General features: G+C 39.9%; 1 protein-coding gene across 1 annotated transcript in view; it reads right to left on the bottom strand.

The window, feature by feature from the left end:
- Window positions 1-11,553: 11,553 nt before the first annotated feature.
- LOC109305491 (dedicator of cytokinesis protein 9-like) overlaps window positions 11,554-19,984 on the bottom strand; it is a 161,948-nt gene continuing 153,517 nt past the window's right edge. The window contains exons 16-18 of the mRNA XM_019528491.1: window positions 17,490-17,590; window positions 17,165-17,303; window positions 11,554-12,813 (exon numbers count right to left, since the gene is read on the bottom strand). Of these exons, the coding sequence (XP_019384036.1) occupies window positions 12,691-12,813; window positions 17,165-17,303; window positions 17,490-17,590 (363 nt within the window). The 3' untranslated portion in view covers window positions 11,554-12,690. The remainder of the gene's footprint in view (window positions 12,814-17,164; window positions 17,304-17,489; window positions 17,591-19,984) is intronic.

Genomic DNA, 19,984 nt, shown 5'->3' with positions numbered 1-19,984 from the left:
TGATAAAATCAAGCAAAGGAAGGTATGTTGGAGTTGAGTTCTTTTCTCCATCTCAGATGCCAATTTTGGCAATTCCTAAATCTCAGTGTATACACTCAACTATATTAGCTCTTCCCTTGTGCAGTAATTGTTTCAAAATATGTGAGAGGGGAGGAGGAAGGGGGGAACCAAGCTCCATTGAAAATGATAAAAACTTTTCAACTTTTCTTTGAAATTTGCTTTCTAGGTGTTAAACTAGTTTAACTTTCATTACTACTTAAAACTGAAGAAGTGTCTTAATAAACCGATTCTCAGCCAGAGTACAATGGGATAATTTTAGGGGTGATACGGGTGCCATGCAACTGATGTGTGTGAAAACACTACATGGTTAACAAGGGCTGTTGGTTGTAGCTGTGTTGGTTTAAGGACATAAGAAGGCAAGTTTCTTTGGGTAGATGTGATATTGTTTGTTAGACCAACTGAATAGTTGGAAAAAATATTTTTTGCTAGCTTTTGGGCGCAAATGCCATTCCTCAGGCACAGGGAGAGGTGTTTGTGCATGAAAGATAGCAAAGAACATTTTTTTCCAACTATTTAGTTGGTCTAATAAGATAGCACATCTACAGAAAAAACCTTGCATGGTTAATGAGAAATTTCAAATAGGAAATCATAGTATTGAAAACTTTCTGACCTGTTTTGGTCTTGCTGAGTTCTTTGCAACTGAAAAATTGTTCTATTATTTTACTGTAGCCAAAAAAAATAAGTGAAAGCTGGAATTTCTGAGGGGTGCCCTGAGTCTAAAAAGGTTGTGACTCACTGTCTTAATACATATAAAGGATATTTAAATGCAGGGTTGGAGCTGTTAAGATATTAAGGGAATTTCTCTCAAGTCACTTAAGCATAATTTCTTTTTGCCCTTCAGATTTGTCTTCCCAAAGATTGTTTTTGGCTTTCAGATATCACTGTGGTGAGTATAATGGATAAACAACAAATACAAGGAGAATAGATGCTTTCAGAAATACCCTTCCCCTTTTTTAGTTGCCTATAGGTATGAAATGCCTAAGGACACCCATTAAGAGAAGGTACATAAAAAACTGATGCTAGTTATACCTTAACTCTGTTTAGTCAGCTGCAATCCAGCAGGATCAGCTCCACTACAACAGGACTTTATCCTTCAGAAGGAAGTGTGGGGTGTGCCGTAACTATGAATAACTTACTGAGCAGTGAAAGGTGGATACATCAGCTGTTCTGCAGTAAGTATCTATGCACCAACAATTACCCTATCAGAAAAGAAAGTTAAACAATGGTAACTTAGCCTTTTTTCCTTGAGGATTTAACTGATGTGGTTTAGCCTCCACTTACTATGGGGTAAGAGCAGGCACATGGTTGGTTACTTGAGTGGCTGATGCATTCTAAACACTTGTCCCCTTCTCCGCAGCATTAAGTTGCACATGTGTCTATACCCTTAGATTCAGTGCAGTGTGGTAGAAGAGAAGACAGACAGAAGATTCTTCTGTATGTTGGTTAAATGTATAATGAGAAAGGCTCCTACCTATACTACATACAGTCTTTAACTTAGGCTTGCAAAGAACCCATCTAGTTGATGCCTTCAACTAGATAAGCTTTAAGCAGAGCCATAATCACCTAGCACACCTCATGGTGTTCATTCTAAGTTGCACTCCTTTCCTGTTCCCTTTAATTGTTCTCTAAATAGACAAGACTTCTGGGGCATCTTTTGATGCTTTTAGTGAGAAGCACACTGGGCCCCATTTTTTGTCATCTCCTAGGCACAGGCATCACAAACAGACACTGCATGATCATTAGGGAAAATGTTATAAAGAGCAGCACAAGGCTGATCTTTGAAGAACAGAGAAAACTGATCAAAAATCTGCATCAAGAAAGAGCACAATGCACAATGGAATAGCTTTTCATGTTCCCATCAAGAAGAAAAGGAGTGTTATTCACTCAGAAAAGGAACTAAAACCTTTGCAACAGAAAAGAACACATTACATGAAAAATGAGATGGACAGTATATCAAGATAAAAGGAACCTGCTGTGCACATGGGAATAAAGGAAGCAACTGGTACCATAGCAGCTGGAGCAGCAACTTTCCTGATGAACAGCCACCTGTTTTTTTCCCTTGCATAATAAAAAAAAACAAAACACCTAGCTTTTTATTCTTCCATAAACCTTTCCTGAAAGTAGACAACAGCCACATTGACCAGGCAACAACTCTTATTATATACTATATATAAGAAACTAAAATATATCTGTTCTAGGTGGCAAACAGTGACTACAATGGTGGTATTAGGGATGATACAAACTTTGCATTGTGCCTTACAAGAGTCTTTTCCTCATTCATCAGGCTGTAAAATATTTTAGGATAATTAATCTTCCTACCATAGTACATTTGGAAAATAAGATTCACATAACCCAGGAAGGATTTTTAATAAATTCACCTGACTCAGACTCTATAGGTGACTCTTGCCCAGACACGGTGAAAAGATTTCAAAATAAAATGAACATGCTACAACTAGTGGAACCAAAAAATAATTCAAATGGATTTAGAGACCTTTATTAATGTTCTTCCTCCACAATTTAGGTTGACTTCCATGAATTACCTTTTCAGATCTATGAGAGAACTTATCAAATGGGTGTCCTTTGATACTGATCTTTGAACAAGTATATTTTTCAGTATATTCTAGCACAGGTAAAAGAGAAAAATGTATGTATGCTCCATAATGGGTAAAGTACCCATCCAATGAAGGACAGAAAAACTGAACTATTAAAATGAGGTATTTGAGAGGCAACACCCAACCCTAATATAATCTTAGCATGTCTAAATATGAAACACAAGAGGGTGTGTTCTCTTACTTGAGCACAGCAGTGAAACTATCAATAAAAGGATGCCTAGATATTGGTTCTAATGACCTCTCTAATGAGTCAACTAACGTAAGGAACAGGTACAGCTCCTTGTACTTAGGCTTCTATAGTATGTACTTTTTGTGTTTTAAGGTCCATCCCTGTTCTGTCACAGTCCTTCCTGTCACTCAATCCTGGAAGCTTGCTTTATCTTTGGCTCAGTCCTCCTTTGTTCCACATATCTAGGCTGTATCTTTTTGTTGTGGCTTTCTGGAAAATATACTCAAGACCTAACCTTTCCTACCTGGTAAAATTGTATGCAACTGTCTCCAATTTATTTCTTGGCTCATTGTTCTCCTCCAGGAGTCCCTAACTTGCACTGCATCTTACATAAATTTCTTGTCTGTACCTTCAGATCCCTTCCCAATTTGATCCTGTTTTACCTTTCTGCCCTTAATACCCTATTGCATGGCCAGCCTTTGTTTTCTTATCACTGGTGAAAGCAGCACTTAGTGTCTGATTCTCCATTTTGCTTAAAAACAGATTCACATTTTCTCAAAACTACCCTCTCCTTTTAAGTGGAGGAAAAGTTCTTGTCTCTTCTCTTATGGCATAAACTGCATTCTGAGAACAGCTAGGCAGGTAGAGAGTTGTGATGAGTTTTGATTACTGTTTGTGACTAAAGTGGAGTGTGTGTGTGTGTGTGTGTACACACACACAATTTTTAGAAAGTGATGGTTAATTTTGGGTGGTTGGTGCATGACTTAAATCATGCTCCTTAAGGTACGTTTCAGAGAGTGAATGTTCAGCACATTCTGGAAGCAAGCTCCTTTCAAATGTTTAAAAAAAAATCTGTTAACATACCCAGTTAGCAAATCAAAAAATATTCCCTTTTGGCAGAGACAAACTTCTGATGCTTTCATCTATATGTCTTAATCCTAGAATCATGGCCTCTTCTCAAGTTTCCAGGGTCATTTTGTTAATTATGATGACTTCTTAAAGAAAGGAATGTATAAAGACAAAAGTGCTGTCTGTCCCTTTATAAGGAAATATATGGCAACCCTAAGCACAGAAGGACATAACCAGCCAGCAAGTAAGTGTTAGAGAATAGGTAATGAAGTAAAACCCCTCAACCTTCAACTTAGATTGCATGTATTTCCAAAATACTTATTTATTATCCGGCCGCCACTGCATGACCAAATGCTGTTGACAGATGTGAAAAAAACAAATAAATGATGCTTTACCAGAAGAGGAAATGCATCAGTTTGACAGCTCAACCAACAACTGTATAGATTGCGAGCTTCAGTGGAGCTTTTTGGTGCTTTTATTTAATACCTGATGTGAGCCAGGTTAAACTGACTTAATGCCTCTTTTAGGCATGTGCTGTGCTTGGTGCAGGGGTGCACCAAGCTGGAAGCAAAGTGTTTTTGGGTTTTTTTTTCATGTCTATAAGCAGCCTTAGAGGCTTATGTCTGCCCCAAAGTACAAGAATGAAGTGATCACCCCTCCTTTTCAGTGAATAGAGATACCTGCTTTTCTTCTTTCTCATTGGGCCTTGTTTGCTGTTTGCTTTAAATTTATCACAAACTGACTCTAGTAGTAGCACAACTTTTATTGAGCTTGACAGAGTAAGATTACAACATTTGGTAAACTCAGAGACTGCAGTCTGGTAGCTTCAAGAACTCCAATCAGATTTTTCTACAGCTTTGCCATCGTTTCCTCTTTTGGATTTGTCATTCTCATGTCTTAGAAATAAGGGCTAGAATCACTTTTCATGCCAGGGATTCCAGCATAGCACTTTCTTGTTCCTAATTTCTCCCTCAATCCAACAGGCTTAATTTGCATCTCTTTTTCATCTTCATGTGGGTAGCAGAACTAAGCCGTGCACCAACTAGTTTCTACCCAAAAGGCCAGATGAATAGTGATGTGTCAGACTCTCCCTTCCTTTCAATTTCAAGGTTTCTAACATCATATTATGGCAGTAGCAAATCCTTCTGCCACCCTTCTTCTTCTCCACAGGAAAAAAAGAATTAAAAACAAATATGAGAGACAGCGGGTGTGTCCACATGTTCATTCATACGCTGTAATTAGATGTACTAAATAATTGTGCCATAATTGGCACTAATGTGCAGTAGCACCAGTGCATGCTTTTTCATGATGCTAATGCACAGTAGATTAATTCTACTGTGCACTAGCATGGTTTTTGCCAGCTGTGCTAATATGCAGTAGAATTAGTCTACGGCACCTTTAGCATCTTGTGTAGTTGCACACAGGGTGCATCTTTCCAGGAACACAGCCACCCTGCAAGCTACTTTGTTCCTTCATCTCCCAGTCTGGTAAGTCCAGTAGAACAAAGGAAGCAACAAAATGAGAAAAGTGCTCCTTCTGTGAGGACACTTTTTTTTAAGAGCTGTATAACACAGTTAGCATTGCTTCTACTCCACAGCCACTCTCTGCCCAGGGACCTCTGCCAGCCCAGAGAAGCCCTCCCAAAGAGCAGATCAATCTTCTTCCATGCCTGAAACACAGCAAGATGGGGGAGTTCTCTCCATTCAAAACTGCAGTAGGGTGAAGTGCAATTATTTCCCCAAATTCCATTAACCCTCATTTAGCTACAGGGGAAAAGCATCTGTTTCTTTTCAGGTATCTCCTGTAAGCACGAGAGCCTAGTGCCCAACTTCCTCTGTGTAGAGGAGCCTCAGCTCCCTCAGGACTGTTCTGTATTTTCTTTTCAATTACAAGCTAGACAATGATGACATAGAGGTTGAAACACTGCTTCAAATACCAAGGAACAAGTGGCAGATCTAAGAGCAACTGTGATTCTTCTCTCCATCAAGAAAACTCACCAATCTGGCAAATAAAGGCTAAAGACTCTAAAAGGACAAGATAGCTTAAGAGAGGGCAAGACATTTCAGAGCCTCATCTATTTTTAATAGCCAGGACTTGACACTTGATTCTTCCTGAACAAGAATTACCAATACTCACAGCAATAAAACCACTCAGATTTTAAAACATCTTTTTCCTGCTGGTGTTCAAAGAAGTATTTTTATAGCTGGAACAGTGAGCCTTGTGACACTCTTGCAGAAAGCATATGAAGAATCAGAATTCCTATTCCCATCCTTTGCTTCAAGCATATGAATTCAGTGAGAAAAAATTCAAAGACCTTGAGGCTTTCCTGGAGTCAAATATCTTAGAAACACATCACTTAGAAGATGGCACCCTGTTGTACTTGTTGCCTCATGCAGTGTCATGCGACTTCTGCCTCAGAACCATCTCAATTGCTGAGATCGCAACTGCACAAGGAGCCAACATACAGCAAAGCTCTTTACTTTGTTGGCTAAGGCACATGGGGTTTGGTTGGAATAAGGCCTGTGCTGATAAGGGCAGCAATAGCATAGAGGCCTCACATTTCACGTTTTTGAGAGACAAGCAACTATAAGGCTTTCATGACTTTGATTCCCTTCCATAGCTAGAAACATGAAGACAGGCCTTAAAATACTACAATTCAGTCATAGGAGTAGCATAACAAAGGTTTGGGGTGGGGTGGGGGGCGAGCAGGGAGCGTGACTGGGACACCGACCCTGAAGGAGGTGCAAATGTAAGAGCTACTACACAGTATCTTGCTTCTGCAGCTTATGGATGTTCAAGAGCTTTCCACTTGGGCACAGATGCAGCTTAGCTTATCTTCTGCAGCCTTCTATAAGGGAGAGGACTGCTCCATAATTTACCAATACAACATTTGACTGTCTAAGTGTATCTTTGAGTTGCCTCTGAACAGGCACCATGCAAAAATAATGTATTAGCTTTATTATTATACAAAGGGACATCCTCCCCCACCTAGGAAAGCACATTGAAAAAGCTGTATTTATTTTGGACCTGCATGTCAAGGGATGATTCCTGAACTTTTATCTTTAACTGAATGAGTGCTGTTGTGGCAGAGAATTTCAAGAGGTACATGGCAACAATTAGTTTTCAGAACATATTTGCAGGAGGAAAAGAAATAAAATGGTCTTCTTAAAAAAGACAGGTAAGAAATTTAGATCTCTCTTCTACCACCAGAAAAATACCACTTGCTCAAAATCTTATGTAAAAACAGTTATACTGACACTAAAACTACAGCTCCCCTGCCACATGACAAGGCTAAATCACTTTGGTAGACTGTGGATTCTAAGAGAGGTTTTATTCCCCCTCCCTTTATCTAGCAGTGTTTTTTTGATCAAAAATAAAAAAAACAATTCTAGCAACAGCAGGAAATATTTCTATAGAACAGGAATCTCTCCCCAGTTCAGGTTTTTAGTGGGCTAACAGGAAGCTTCTCTTTCATTTTCCTCTCTCAATTTAGAGTACTCTAAACTATTCTTGCTTGGCCCTTAAAACTTAAATAGTTGCTCGTTTGGTTTCTTGCTTTATAATTTTTAATAACATGCAGAGATTATAATTTCTCAAGTGTGTCTTCACTGAGAAAATAAAAGTAAGACTAAGAACTGAGTTTTAAATTATCTACATAAAGATCATCTAAACTAAAAGAACAACTAGTGAATTCCAATTGTGATGTTTAAAAAAAAAAAAAGGCTATATTGAACCTTTGCTCTATTTTTCAGTACTCTGTCTCCTTTATTCTAACTGGAAGTTACAACTCATAAAATTACAAATAAGGCAGAAGTGTTCTCATGAGTGACTGGCTTTTGTTTTCACTATCTGATTTACTTTTCGCCATTTATGTTACCATATATATACAGAATCACAGAAAATGAGGGTTGGAAGGGAGCCGCAGGAGGTCATCTCATCCAACCCCCTGCTCAAATCAGGACCATCCCCAACTCCAGCATCCCAGCCAAAGCTTGGTCTAGCTGGGCTGTAAAAGCTTCCAAGGATGGAGATTCCACCATGTCTCTGGGTAACCTGCTTTACTACCCTCCTGGTGAGAGTTTTACCTGATATTTAGTCTGAATTTCTCTTGACAACCATCTCTTTGTTCTGTTATCTGCCACCATTGAAATCCAGTCTAGCTCAGGGTGCATGAGTATTTGGGCTGAAGGGCCACTTAACAAGTTTTGGTGACCTGTTGAGGGCAGTGCATGCGCATGCTCACACAAGCTCCACGCAGGCATGCTGAGGCTGATGCCAGAGCAGAAGTGGGGGCATGAGTCTGCCTGGGGCTGTAGTGTCTTATTTCCATTCCTCCCTGCCCAGCTTGGCTGACGCTAGCAGACAGACATATGTTGGGGGTACAGCTTTGGCATTTGCAGCTCCACAGAGCCGGGCTGCAGGGGGAGGGAGAATACCTCTCTCTCTTGACCTTCTGCCCCCCACCCCACCTGCTGTGCAGACCCCAGCTGGGAAGAGGGGGTTCAGTTCCCTGCTTTGCTTGCCCCCCTTGTCATGTAGTGCCAGGCAGAAAGGCAGGGCTCTTGCCTCTGCTGGCACAGCAGGAAATGCTGTGTGGAGCAGCCCTGCCTGCCGGGCACTGGAGGGTCAAACCCCCATTTCCCAGGCTGCTGCATGGTGCAGGGTGGACACTAGGGCTGTTTTCACACAGCATTTCCTGTTGTGCCAGCAGAGGCCCACAGGTGGGTGGTGGCAGTGGCTCTAAATCCAGCCCTTGCTGGCACCGTGGGAAGGACAGAATTAATTGGTAGGCTGAATATGGCTGCCAAGCTGTATTTTGCCCACCCCTGGTCTAGCTCCATCTTTTTGGTAACCACCATTCAGGGACTTGAAGGCTGCTATTATATCCCCTCAGTCTTTGTTTCTCCAGACTAAGTAAGCCCAGTTCCCTCACTCTCTCCTCACAAGTCATGTGCTCCAGCTCACTACCCATTTTTGTTGCCCTCTGCTGGACTCTTTCCAACTCTTCCACATCCTTTCTGTAGTGAAGGGCCTAAAGCTGAACATGGTACTCCAGATGTGGCCTCACCAGTGCTAAACAGAGGGGAATAATCACTTCCCTCAGTTTGCTGGCAACACTCCTACTAATGTAAGCTGTTAGCCTTCTTGGCAACAATGTCACACTGTTGGTTCATATTCAGCTTCTTATTCACTGTAACCCCCAGCTCCTTTTCTGTGGAGATGCTGCTTAGCCAATCAGTCCCCAGCCTGTAATGGTGCATAGGAGTTGTTCTGTCCTAAGTGCAGGAGTTTGTACTTGTCATTACTGAACCTCATGAGATTTATTTTGTTTCAATCACCCAATTTGTTGATGTCTCTCTGAATCCTAGTCCTACTCATCAGTGTATTTACTACTCCCCCCAGCTTCGTGTCATCTGCAAACTTCCTGACAGTGCACTCTATCCCAGCTCATTTATGAAGATATTGAACGAAAATGGCCTCAGAACTGACCCTCTGGACACTACTTAATACTGGTTGCCAATTAGACACTGAGCCATTGATTACTACCCTCTGAGCCCAACCATCCATCCAGTTTTCTATCTACCTTACAGTCTATTCACCAAACCTATACTTCCCTCGACTTGCCTGAGAGAACGCTGTGGGAGACCATATCAAAAGCCTTGCTAAAAATCAAGGTATATCACGTCCCGTGCCCTCCCTGCATCTACTGAGGCAGTCATTTCACCATAGAAAGCAGTCAGTTAAAGGCACAACTGCTAGTTGGCCATTCCAGCACTTGCACCAGGAACTTGTCCCCCGCGCTTTCCAAAAACTTCCTGGATTGCCTGTGTGCTGCTGTATTGCCTTTCCAGCAGATTTCAGAGTGACTGAAGTCCCCCATGAGAACCAGGAAACTTCTGCTAGCCGTTTGACAAAAGCCTCATCCACCTGGCCTGGGGGTCAATAGCAGACATCCACCGTGATCATCCTCATTCTTTCCTATCACCCTAACCCAGAGACTCAACGGGCCTGTCTCCAGTTTCATACTGGAGCTCTGAGCAATCATATAGCTTTTACATAAAGCACAACTCCTCCTCTTTTTCCCCTGCCTGTCCTTCCTGAACAGTTTAAACCCATCCATGACCATGCTGCAGTTACGCTAACTATCCCAAGTCTCTGTTATTTCAATTGCATAATAGTTCTGTGACTGTGTGAGAACTTCCAATTCTTCCTGCTCGTTTCCAGGCTCTGTGCAGTTGCGTATAGACATCTGAGGTGGCTAGCTTACTGCCCTACTTTCTCAGGAAGAATTGGTTGGCTTCCCCTGTTGGCCCCTCCTACTTGCACTTCCTCCAGCTCACCTGCTTCCCCATTTATCTCAGGGCTTTGGTCTCCATCCCCTGGCAAACCTAAAGCCCTTTTCACCAGGTTAGCAAGCCTGTCTGCATAGATGCTCTTTCCTCTCTTTATCAGGTGGATCCTATCTCTTAATGGGCTGCCAGAAAGAAGTGGGATAAAACCTTCCCTCTTGCCACGGAGTGGAGAACACAGAGCAATGGCTTGAATTTCCAGCAAAGTAAGTTTAGATCAGATATTTGAAAAACTTCTTCATTGTTAGAATAATACAGCCTCAGGAAGCTGTATACTTTCTATCACTGGAGGTGCTCAAGAAGAGATTGGCCAGCCACTATGCCTATGTTCTACTAGAGTATTTCCCATGCTTATGGGCTTTGCTAGTTGCCCCTGCCCTCCCTTTTCTACTCTGTGTCAGGGTGTTTTTAAGCCTCCCTCAGAGACACTGGCTATAGGCAAGGCAGGGGATTTTGGCCCCAGCAGAGCCAATGCTACTGCTGGGACCAAAGTTGGAGGTTCCTAGATAGAGTTTTTTGCCCCTTTGCTCAAGGTCAGATTGATCACCATATTTGGGTTCAGGAAGGAATTTGACCCCATGGTCAGATTGGTATGGACTGTGGGGTTTTTGCCTTCCTCTGTAGCAGGGGGCATTGTACCAAGGATCTCTACAGCAAATACTGACAGCATTTTATAGAAGCAGGGCATTGGCTGCTATGCTTCCCTTGCCTTAGCTGGGGCAGGTTAGGGTGTTAGGTCTATGTTGTACCAGGGATTACGGTAGACTTACGTAGAATTTAGATTATTGTTTGTATGGGATCATCCTGCCTCAGGTAGGGGGTTGGACTAGATGACCCCTGGAGTTCCCTTCCAGCTCTACTTTTCTATGATTTTTATGATTCCTATCCCAGCCTTGCAATCATTGGCTACAAGCAACTTTTCCTTTCCCCCCTGCCTAAATAAGTACATGCATATAGTAATATGCCTGCAGAAGGCTACTCAGGAGAAGTTGGAGAGTTGGATTTTTCACCCAAAGAATTTTTATTCTCACAAAGCTTATGTATAAAACAACATTGAGCTCTCTCAAAATATCATTATTAAACAAGGGCAACATAGAACTTCACTTCTTCAGTAATGAAAATGGTAGCATATCACAATGGAGCAAGGGTGAGAGAATTTTTTAATGGTTTTCTTTTCTTGAAGGGGAGTGGGAGAGCTACACTTTATCATCAGACATCCTTTGGTAAATTCATGATAGCAGCATAACAGTGGACAGAATTTCTATGAAGGTTTTAGTTAACTACAATGAAAGTGTAGGAGTAAATCAGATGTAACAACTTTATGACAGAGAATTTATTCAAAAGAACTTCCATATTGTATTATACATGCAGTGTGGAAGTCCTTAAATATTCCAAAGTGCAAAATGGGTTAAAGTCTGTGCGTCGCAAACTGATTTAAAAAAAAAAAAATCATCTTTTTTTTTGCACCTTTACGGATAAGGCCAAAACAACAAGAATCAAAAGACACTTCAGAAAGTTAGCCATGGTTGTTTGTTTGTTTGTTTTTTTAATACAGATGTAGTACAGAATGTTTAATGTAGTACAGCAGGACAGTGTTTCCAGTTAAATAAAATTAAAAACCTTTATTTCCCCAAATATAAAATTACTAAATTAAATGTCTTAAAAGAATAATAATATGGTAAAAGCTTTAAATTACACCACCATTTACCAATTATGATCACCAATCACATACTCCATCACTTTGGCAAAAAGATGATTTTTTAAACAGTGTATAAACCTAACATAGCAAAGACTGTATACATCTTTGTATTGCACTTATTTATATACAGGAATAAACAACTGTAAAATCAAATATATAGCATATACCTAGAATGAGCACAAAATCGTCACAAACTTAAAGCAGAGGGGTGAGAGCTGGTATGAGTATTAAAAATGTTTAGAAATGTAATTAATTTATGTACAGAATGCATGGACTGTATTAACAAACAATATGTACATATCAATTTACTACTAATAAAATTAAAGTGTAAGTTGGTGTTCATTAATACAGACCTTTGGTTGTACTTAATTATTTTAATCAGCTTTAAGCTCACATACTTTCAAAATGCTAACAAGGTATAAAATGGAGCACAGCAATTTGTCAATGGTACAAAAACTACTATCGTCAGTTCCATTAAACCCAAAAAACTAGTGTCTCTATCTAGTCCCAAAATAGTTCTTGTATTTGGAATCAATCAGTATGTGCCATACATAAAAGAACACCTGAACATTATATATATGCAAACTTACATTCCACAACACTTTTTCTGTAATGTGCCATTAATTTGAAAAATACTTTCAAAGGAATAAGAGAAATTAACTTTTATGATAAAGTTTCCAACATACACCTCTGTAAAGACATTGTGAAAAATTTTAACATTGCCAGCAGAATTAAAAAATATATGTGCACCCTTTTGTTTTTCTACAGAACTATAACCACTATTTATCTAGTCCTGCACCTCCCCCAATATTTAAGTGTGCTCAGTCTTTAATATTAATTTACATGGCTTGTATGTGCCCAATATTTAGCTCTATAATCATCCTGAGTTTGGAAGTGTTACAACATATCCATGCACACTTTAAGAAAAATTTACTTTCCTTTACATAACAATCATGCAACTGAAGATGATGTGGGCATCCCATGAACTGTTGTGCTTGTTGGAGTTCCACTTATGGCGTTGAAAATGTGTAGCGAATTAGACATAACACTGGTCTTTTCTTCAACAGGAGTAATCTTAAATGAAAAATAGATTTCTTTACCATAACGTGATTACATGCATATACAATCGATTATAAAAATGATACATAAAAACCAATAAAATACCGGTCAATTTTCATAATGTGCTCTTTATCTACTCATATTTTTTTATATTACCATCAGCTACACACACTTTTTAAAGGGTTTATTAACACCACTACCAGGAATCCTACCCTAAATTTTTAGGCTGCATGTTTGACATCCCTGCTCTACAGCATATTGCCGAGGTTAGCACCACAAAAATGGATAATATTTTTTCAACATTAGAAAATCCACCCAATTAAAATTTCACACATTTCTCATTGGCTGAGACTTGAATAGCTCCTTTTTCCTTTTAGAACTTAAGGGAACAAACTTATCCTTAGAAAGCAGGAATAACTCTAAAGTCTTAGAGAGTAAAGAAAAGTTCAAAGCAGACTTTCATAAACTCAGTTTACAGATGGTTCACTTCTCATTACAGAAGCAAAAGTTTTAGCCTCGACTGTCCCAGGAAGTGTTACGGACAAGATGATAAATATAATAATTATGTTAATCACTCAAATCCTTTGCTGTACTTTGACACGGACTACTCTACTATCATTTTCCCTCTGAAATTATATTCCCTTCTTCCTAAAAGGCTGTGCAAGTTTTACTGCCACATAGGAGTGCAAGACAGCCTAGTCAAAGGATCTTACAGTAAACAACTGCTATTCTGACCATATTGTATAGCAGGGGTGTCAAATTTACCACTTGCCCTGGGCTATGATCCAGCCCCAGATGTGTTTTGTGCTGAGGCGGCACCTCCAGCTATGGGTCCAGCATGGGGCTGAGGAGCTGGAGCTGGTGTCACTCTGGTGGCAACAGAAGTGGCTGGAGGGTGACCAGGGCTGTTTCAGAACTTGCTTGTCCTACTGCAGCTGCTGACTGCCATGTCCACTGAGGCCCAAGGGCTCTGGATTCTGCAGCAGGCTGCTCCCCCCAACCACTCTCCCCAACTTCTGGAGGCATGCTGGTAGACTGGCATGCAGGATACAGCAGCTCTACAGGCCGGGCTGCATGTTTGACATCCCTGCTCTATAACATATTGCCGAGTTTAGCACCACCGAAATTAATTCTCCTCCTGTATAACTACAATAAAAAGGAATGATAGAAAGCTAGGTAGAGAGGCTAAAAACAAAAGTACAACAAAAAATTACCATCCCATCTGATCATGTTTGCAAAAGCAGTATGGGAGAGAGAGAGAGAGAGAAAGAAAATGGTTAATTTTTATTTCTACAAAGCCCCTTGCTATTTCATTTAATGCATCATGTAGTTTCCTGCAATCAGCTGTTTAAACAGTTCATAATATTAGCTGTTCTAGTTTGTTAAATTAGATTTTTCACTGTTTACACAACCAACAAAACATTACTGAAAATGTTCAGTATATTTCCAATTGCAGAGCCAAGTCAGGTAATTAAACATAGCATTTTTATAACAATCATAACAATGAATTTCAGACAAAATGGATTACAATTTTATCTCAATTATTTCACTGTAATTTCATTCCCTAAAAGAAACTTTCAGGTCTTGACATATAAGTTACAACTTAGAAGTAAAAGTAAAATTGGATCAATACTTACATGCAACCTGTCCAATTAAAATTAGCAGATTTACTAACACAGCACTGGTAATGTACAGTATTGCTGCATACCGATGTATCATTGTCATCTACTCCTGCTGTCCTGCAGTAATTTCTTCCAAAAAAAGCTTTTGATATTTCTCTTTAACACTACAACAAGCATGGCACTCTCTCTTGTGCTGCTGACATTCTATTATCTTTCCAACCTTTTACCATGACACGGTTTTAGATTCCTTCCTTTCTCCCCTCAAACTACAGCCTCGTACAGACATTCAGTTTCTCCCGGGACAGTCTCTGTTTTCCCAGGAGAAATCATGAATGTACACATGTTCAGAATATTTGTTCCAGGGTGAAAATGGCTGCTCTAGGAGAAATATAACCAGGGAACAACCCAGAGTTAAATCACTTCCAGGAGAGTTTCTTCTAGGAGAGTGAATGCCTGTACATGCTGATAAAGACTTACCATGATGTGCAGGCATATTTACAACAGACTTCACCAGCAGCATTTCAAGAGTGGTTGAGGATCTGTATGTCAGCAGACAGATCCTTCTGGTACTAGATAGTTGGCGGCCCCCCAGGTTCTGCTGTCGTCTGTTGCCAGGCAGACTAAGGAAGCATGCAGAGCATACGAGATGTGTGCACAGGGCCCCTCCTTGGCTGCACAGTGTCAGCTCTCCACTCTTCAGGGCCTCATCATTTGGATGTCTGTACATGTGACTCTGGGTAAGGTTTTCTACCCTGAGAACAAACTTGGGAGAATTCTCCCAGATTATCCAAATGTGTGTATGCAGTTTATGTTCTAGCTCTAATTTTGTCCTTGTTTTTCTTCCTATATAAACCTCCTTTACACACTTCTTTTCAGTCATGTTATTCCTCCTTCCTCTTTCCAAACCCTCCATTGGGTTCCTGCCTTGTGGCATATCAGGTTCAGCCATTCAAAAAGTATGTCATTTTTATCTGCCTTGTTTCTGTAAATCCCTCTTCTAACACGTCTTCCTTATCTTTTTTCTTTCCAAATTATCATTCCCTGTTTGAACTGCTGTCTTCATCTCCTTCCTTGCTTTCAACTGTAAGCTTTCCACTGCAGAGGAAAGGTATTACTCTAGATTCTGTGAAAAGTCATGTAGATAATATTTTATTTGGTTAAGAGAACATGAACAATTTTTTTATAGGACAAAGATATTCTCTGTGCCTGTACTATATGCTGTTAAGAGACATGTCTGGTAAGATATTAGTATATTAAGGAGTAAAAGAGAAGATGCGTGAGAATAGTGTGCATTTGCCATAGGCTAGTGTTTTACCATAATTTCTTGAACATGAAGACACGATTCAGATATAAACAAACAGATGAAAGAATGAGGAGATGTAGAAATACCAGCATGATGCAATGATGCCAGCTTGATGCACCAGTACCAGAGGAATCCCACCTTTTGGCAAAGGGAGTAAAGATTAAGGGACTGCAAGAGCTTGCTGATTAAGTTAATGCAGAGTTCTGCTACTGTCCAGGACAGGAAGCATTGGCAAAGCCACTGCTATGGACTATGGATAAGGAGGTATTGCATATCAGCCAGACAGCTCATAGTTCTAAAATGTTGATGTGAAGACTGGTCTCCACTGTCAGCCTTTTCTCAAGATTTTTAGTTACTCTGTAAGGGATCCCCATCTTCAGGGCAACATCTTTTGTAAGCAGAGGCCTAGGAAAGGGTATTCTGCATCCTAAACTCAGATCTGTTCACAACTATGAAAGGTGGATACCTGGAAGGGCTCCAATCATCTAGTACCAGATGCATCTGTCTGCTGACATATGGATCCTCAACCACTCCTTGAAAGGCCATGGTGAGGTGAAGTCTGCTGTAGAGACACATCTACATCATGGGGCACATGTCCCCAGTAAGTTTAGGTCTTTGTCTTTGTCTTTGTCTTTGTGGAGGTCAAAGTCACAGTCTCTGAGGTCTTGCACAGCCAAACCTGTACTGAGGGAAGATGTGCTTGTGCTAAATTAGAATCTAGCAGTACACCAGTGAATTTCATGCAGAAGGTTGATGTCTGGATCAAATCTTCCTAGTTCATTTGGTCATTCCCCCCAAGTCACTGCTTCTCTGTATATTGCCATGGTTGTTGCCTGAAAAAAAATTCTACTTCGCAAGTGAATATCCAGTTTCTCTGCCATATGGCCAAGTCCTGAAAGAGCTTCACTTCACTGAAGGTTTGCCTGATCTCACTGGAAAGGATAGAGAGAGATACTGGAAGCTTGTGGTTCTTATATAGGTTGTTGAGGAACACAGGGCAAGAAAGGCTGCCCATCACATACATACCCTTTCACAGTCTTCCCCACTCCACATTGACAAGCCAGGGCAGAGATTGGTGTTAACCGGATTTATTTCCTTGGTGAAAAGGGATTTAGTTCAAGAGACTACAGAAGTATTTGCAATACCGCAATACTATAAAAAGTATTTCACAAAATACTGTAAAAAACCCTAGTATTCACTTAGATTGATTTTTTTTTAAATGGACAAAATTTGGGACAGCCATGTCGTGTTCAGACTTCAACATAAGAATATCTGATGGAAGAGTGGACTATACTTGTTTTAAACAAGTAGGTGTAGTCTTGCCCTTGTTGCCCTAAATCTGTAACCATTGCCCTAAATCTGTTTTTCCCAATGGGTTCAGATTATAGCACAAGAAACTTCATCCTGAATAGTGTTACATTTAAATAAGTTCAGTACATACTTGTTCATGCATTATTTCAGAAAGCTCTTTTGCCATTTCTCTGTAGTTTGCCTTCATTTCTTCCTGATACTCTAACTGATCTTCCTTTATAAGTCGTTCATTTACCCCCAAGGCATGACCACAAGCCTCAACAAATTGTCTGAAATTGTATAAAAACAGAAAACAAAGTAAAACAAAGAAAACATCCACAATAATTATATCCAATGTTACTTAGTAATTTTGTACTCTCAACACAACTGAGACATTGCTAATGCAGTTAGTTCATGAGTAAAAAGAAAATTTCAGTCTTGAAAAAAACAAGTCAGTGTATTTTTAGACAGTATACCTGAAAACTTCCTTCAGTAACTTCACTTTATTGTCTGGATATCTTTTGGTGTTTGTAGCATCCAAGAAAGCTCTTGCATATGCTAATGGACCAGCATTAACCTAAAACAAGAACAACAATAATCTAAAATAAAGTTAATTTGCTACTTTCCCATACTATTCCAACTAAAGCATTCTGTTGTTTAAAGAAGTTAGATTAGCTTGTTTTGCTTAAGTGAACGTACTGCTTTTTTAAAGTAATGGACTGACAAAAACTTAGTATATTTGAGCAGGCACAGCATAGCAAGATGCAGCATTTTCTCACATACCATATGGCCTGAAATAAGACACGCACATTGTTTGGGAAGGCAGAAAGAACTCGGGGGGAGGGGGTGGAAGATTTCTGCAGAGTTGACAGTGCTGACCACAGGGGCAGCGTACATTCTTCAGCACTGCTGCTCAGCCAAAAGCTAGTTTTAATGTTCTCACAGTTGCAGCCGAATTGGTAGCAGCTTTTTGGCTGCTCAGGCAAAAGCTACTTGCTGCCAATTCAGCAGTGACTTAGAAGGGGTTATAATTAGTTTTGACATGGAAGAGGAGTGCACTCCACCCTTCCTGTGGCCAGGAGAGAAACAGAGCACATGGCAGCCATTACAGCATCCCCATGCTTTCATTCCACAAAATAAGCTTCCCTGCTTAAGATGTACCCCAATTTTGGAGGACTGATTTTTAGGGAAGAGGTATAAGTGATAGTCAAATAAACAAGATATTTTTCCATGCTGCTTTCTGACTCAAAGAGAACATTTCAAGGGTGGCAGAAAGGCATAATTGGAATAAGTTGGAAATTTGTATTTGCATTGTTTCAGTTCACAACCTGCTGCCTAAGCAGCTTGTGAATTAAAATGATTGTTACTGATCTGTTTATTTATATTATTAAAAAATGGTGTTATATATCTGAATTCTTCATAAAACCTTTCCTTACAAAAAAGAAGCGAGTTTGGTTTTCATCATTACTCCAGCCTCCTCCTCCATTTTACCCACTTGCTAAATTTTGTCCAACTAAGGTTGTAAGCTATTAGTGCAAGCTTATATAGTTGAAGACTTATCTAGAGCTGTACTAGAAGGTTCTACAAGATCTCTGAGATATTTCAATGAAAAACTCCCCTGCCTTTGAGAGTCGAGGTAACCATTGTCTACTCTAAAGCAGAGTTCCCATGCTATAGAAGAGCAGACCTCAAAGATGATCAAGATGCTTGGCTTTTTCCTTCTTTTCATGCCATCTACATATTTTTGTAGAATTCTTCTTCCCCCTCCCACACCCAAGACAGTGCTGTCCTGTCTAAGTATCAGGACCTCTTCTCAGACGGCACTTCTATTTGAGACCTAATCTATAGCCTGGTATGGCAATGGGAAAATCCTTGAGAAGCAGCTCATTTACTAACTGACAACCCCTGACAAGGAGGTATTTGTAAATCAGCAACAAACTGCTGGGTGCACACTTGACAGACTACAAGATATACTCTAGTTCTGGTTGTGTGAACAATTTATTTCACAATTCAGGTATGTTAGATGACAGCTTTGATTACAGTATTGCTTTTAAGTCCATCATAAAAGGCACTGTACATAGAAATCATTTTGAAGGGCTCCCATAAGTGTTACTGGAGTCATCTTTCGTGACTATTAGATATTTCTAAAATGTGACAGAAATATCTTTTCCCAATATATTAGTATTTGATAGGTGCAACACAGCTCACCATTTAGAAATAAATGATAGATCATAGGGAATAAATCAATATTCTTTTTTAAAAGAATTTTACAATTAAATTAATTGAGCCCTGTGGGTAATCTAATCTGCCCTTTGGTTCCTTCCCTACCCACCTTTCAAATATAAAAGTCCCCAATCTCAGCACCAACAGTAAGAAACAGTCAACAGCAGATAGACTGCTATCAATTAAGTTTGCCTCCAGGAACAAGGCTGCTTGCTGTATCTGCTGTGTATGCAAACCTTAAATGCAGTGATTGAACTGATCTTTTTAAATATAGGTTTGTTTGTGAAACAGTTACAGATTTTGAAATTCTTACATAATTATAAGTAAAATGGAGATAACATTTTCTAGCTAAAAATACCTTTATTAGATGGCCAATCATACCCAAACACTCTATAGTTGTGTAGTTACATACATGCATGTTAAAAATACACATCCAATCTATGTTTAAAAGGACATAATTAACATTGCAAAGTCAAACACTGAAAAATTCCACATTTATGGTTATGTGGGGAATCTTAATTCTGCCCCTTTTTTCATAGATTCATAGATGTAGGTTCAGAAGGGACCTAACCAGATCTTCAAGTCCAACCCCCTGCCCTGGGCAGGAGAGAATACTGGGCTCATATGACCCAACTGTCAAGCTTCCTCTTAAAGACCCCCAAGGTAGGAGCCAGCACCACTTCCCTTGGAAGTTGGTTCCAGATCCTAGCCGCCCTGACTGTGAAGTAGTGCCTTCTAATGTCCAGCC

Source organism: Crocodylus porosus, unplaced genomic scaffold, assembly GCF_001723895.1.
Source record: "Crocodylus porosus isolate Cpor-Errol unplaced genomic scaffold, CroPor_comp1, whole genome shotgun sequence".
NCBI lineage: Eukaryota > Metazoa > Chordata > Crocodylia > Crocodylidae > Crocodylus > Crocodylus porosus.
Note: the sequence above shows the minus strand (reverse complement) of the source record. Positions and strands in the feature narration are given on the sequence as shown.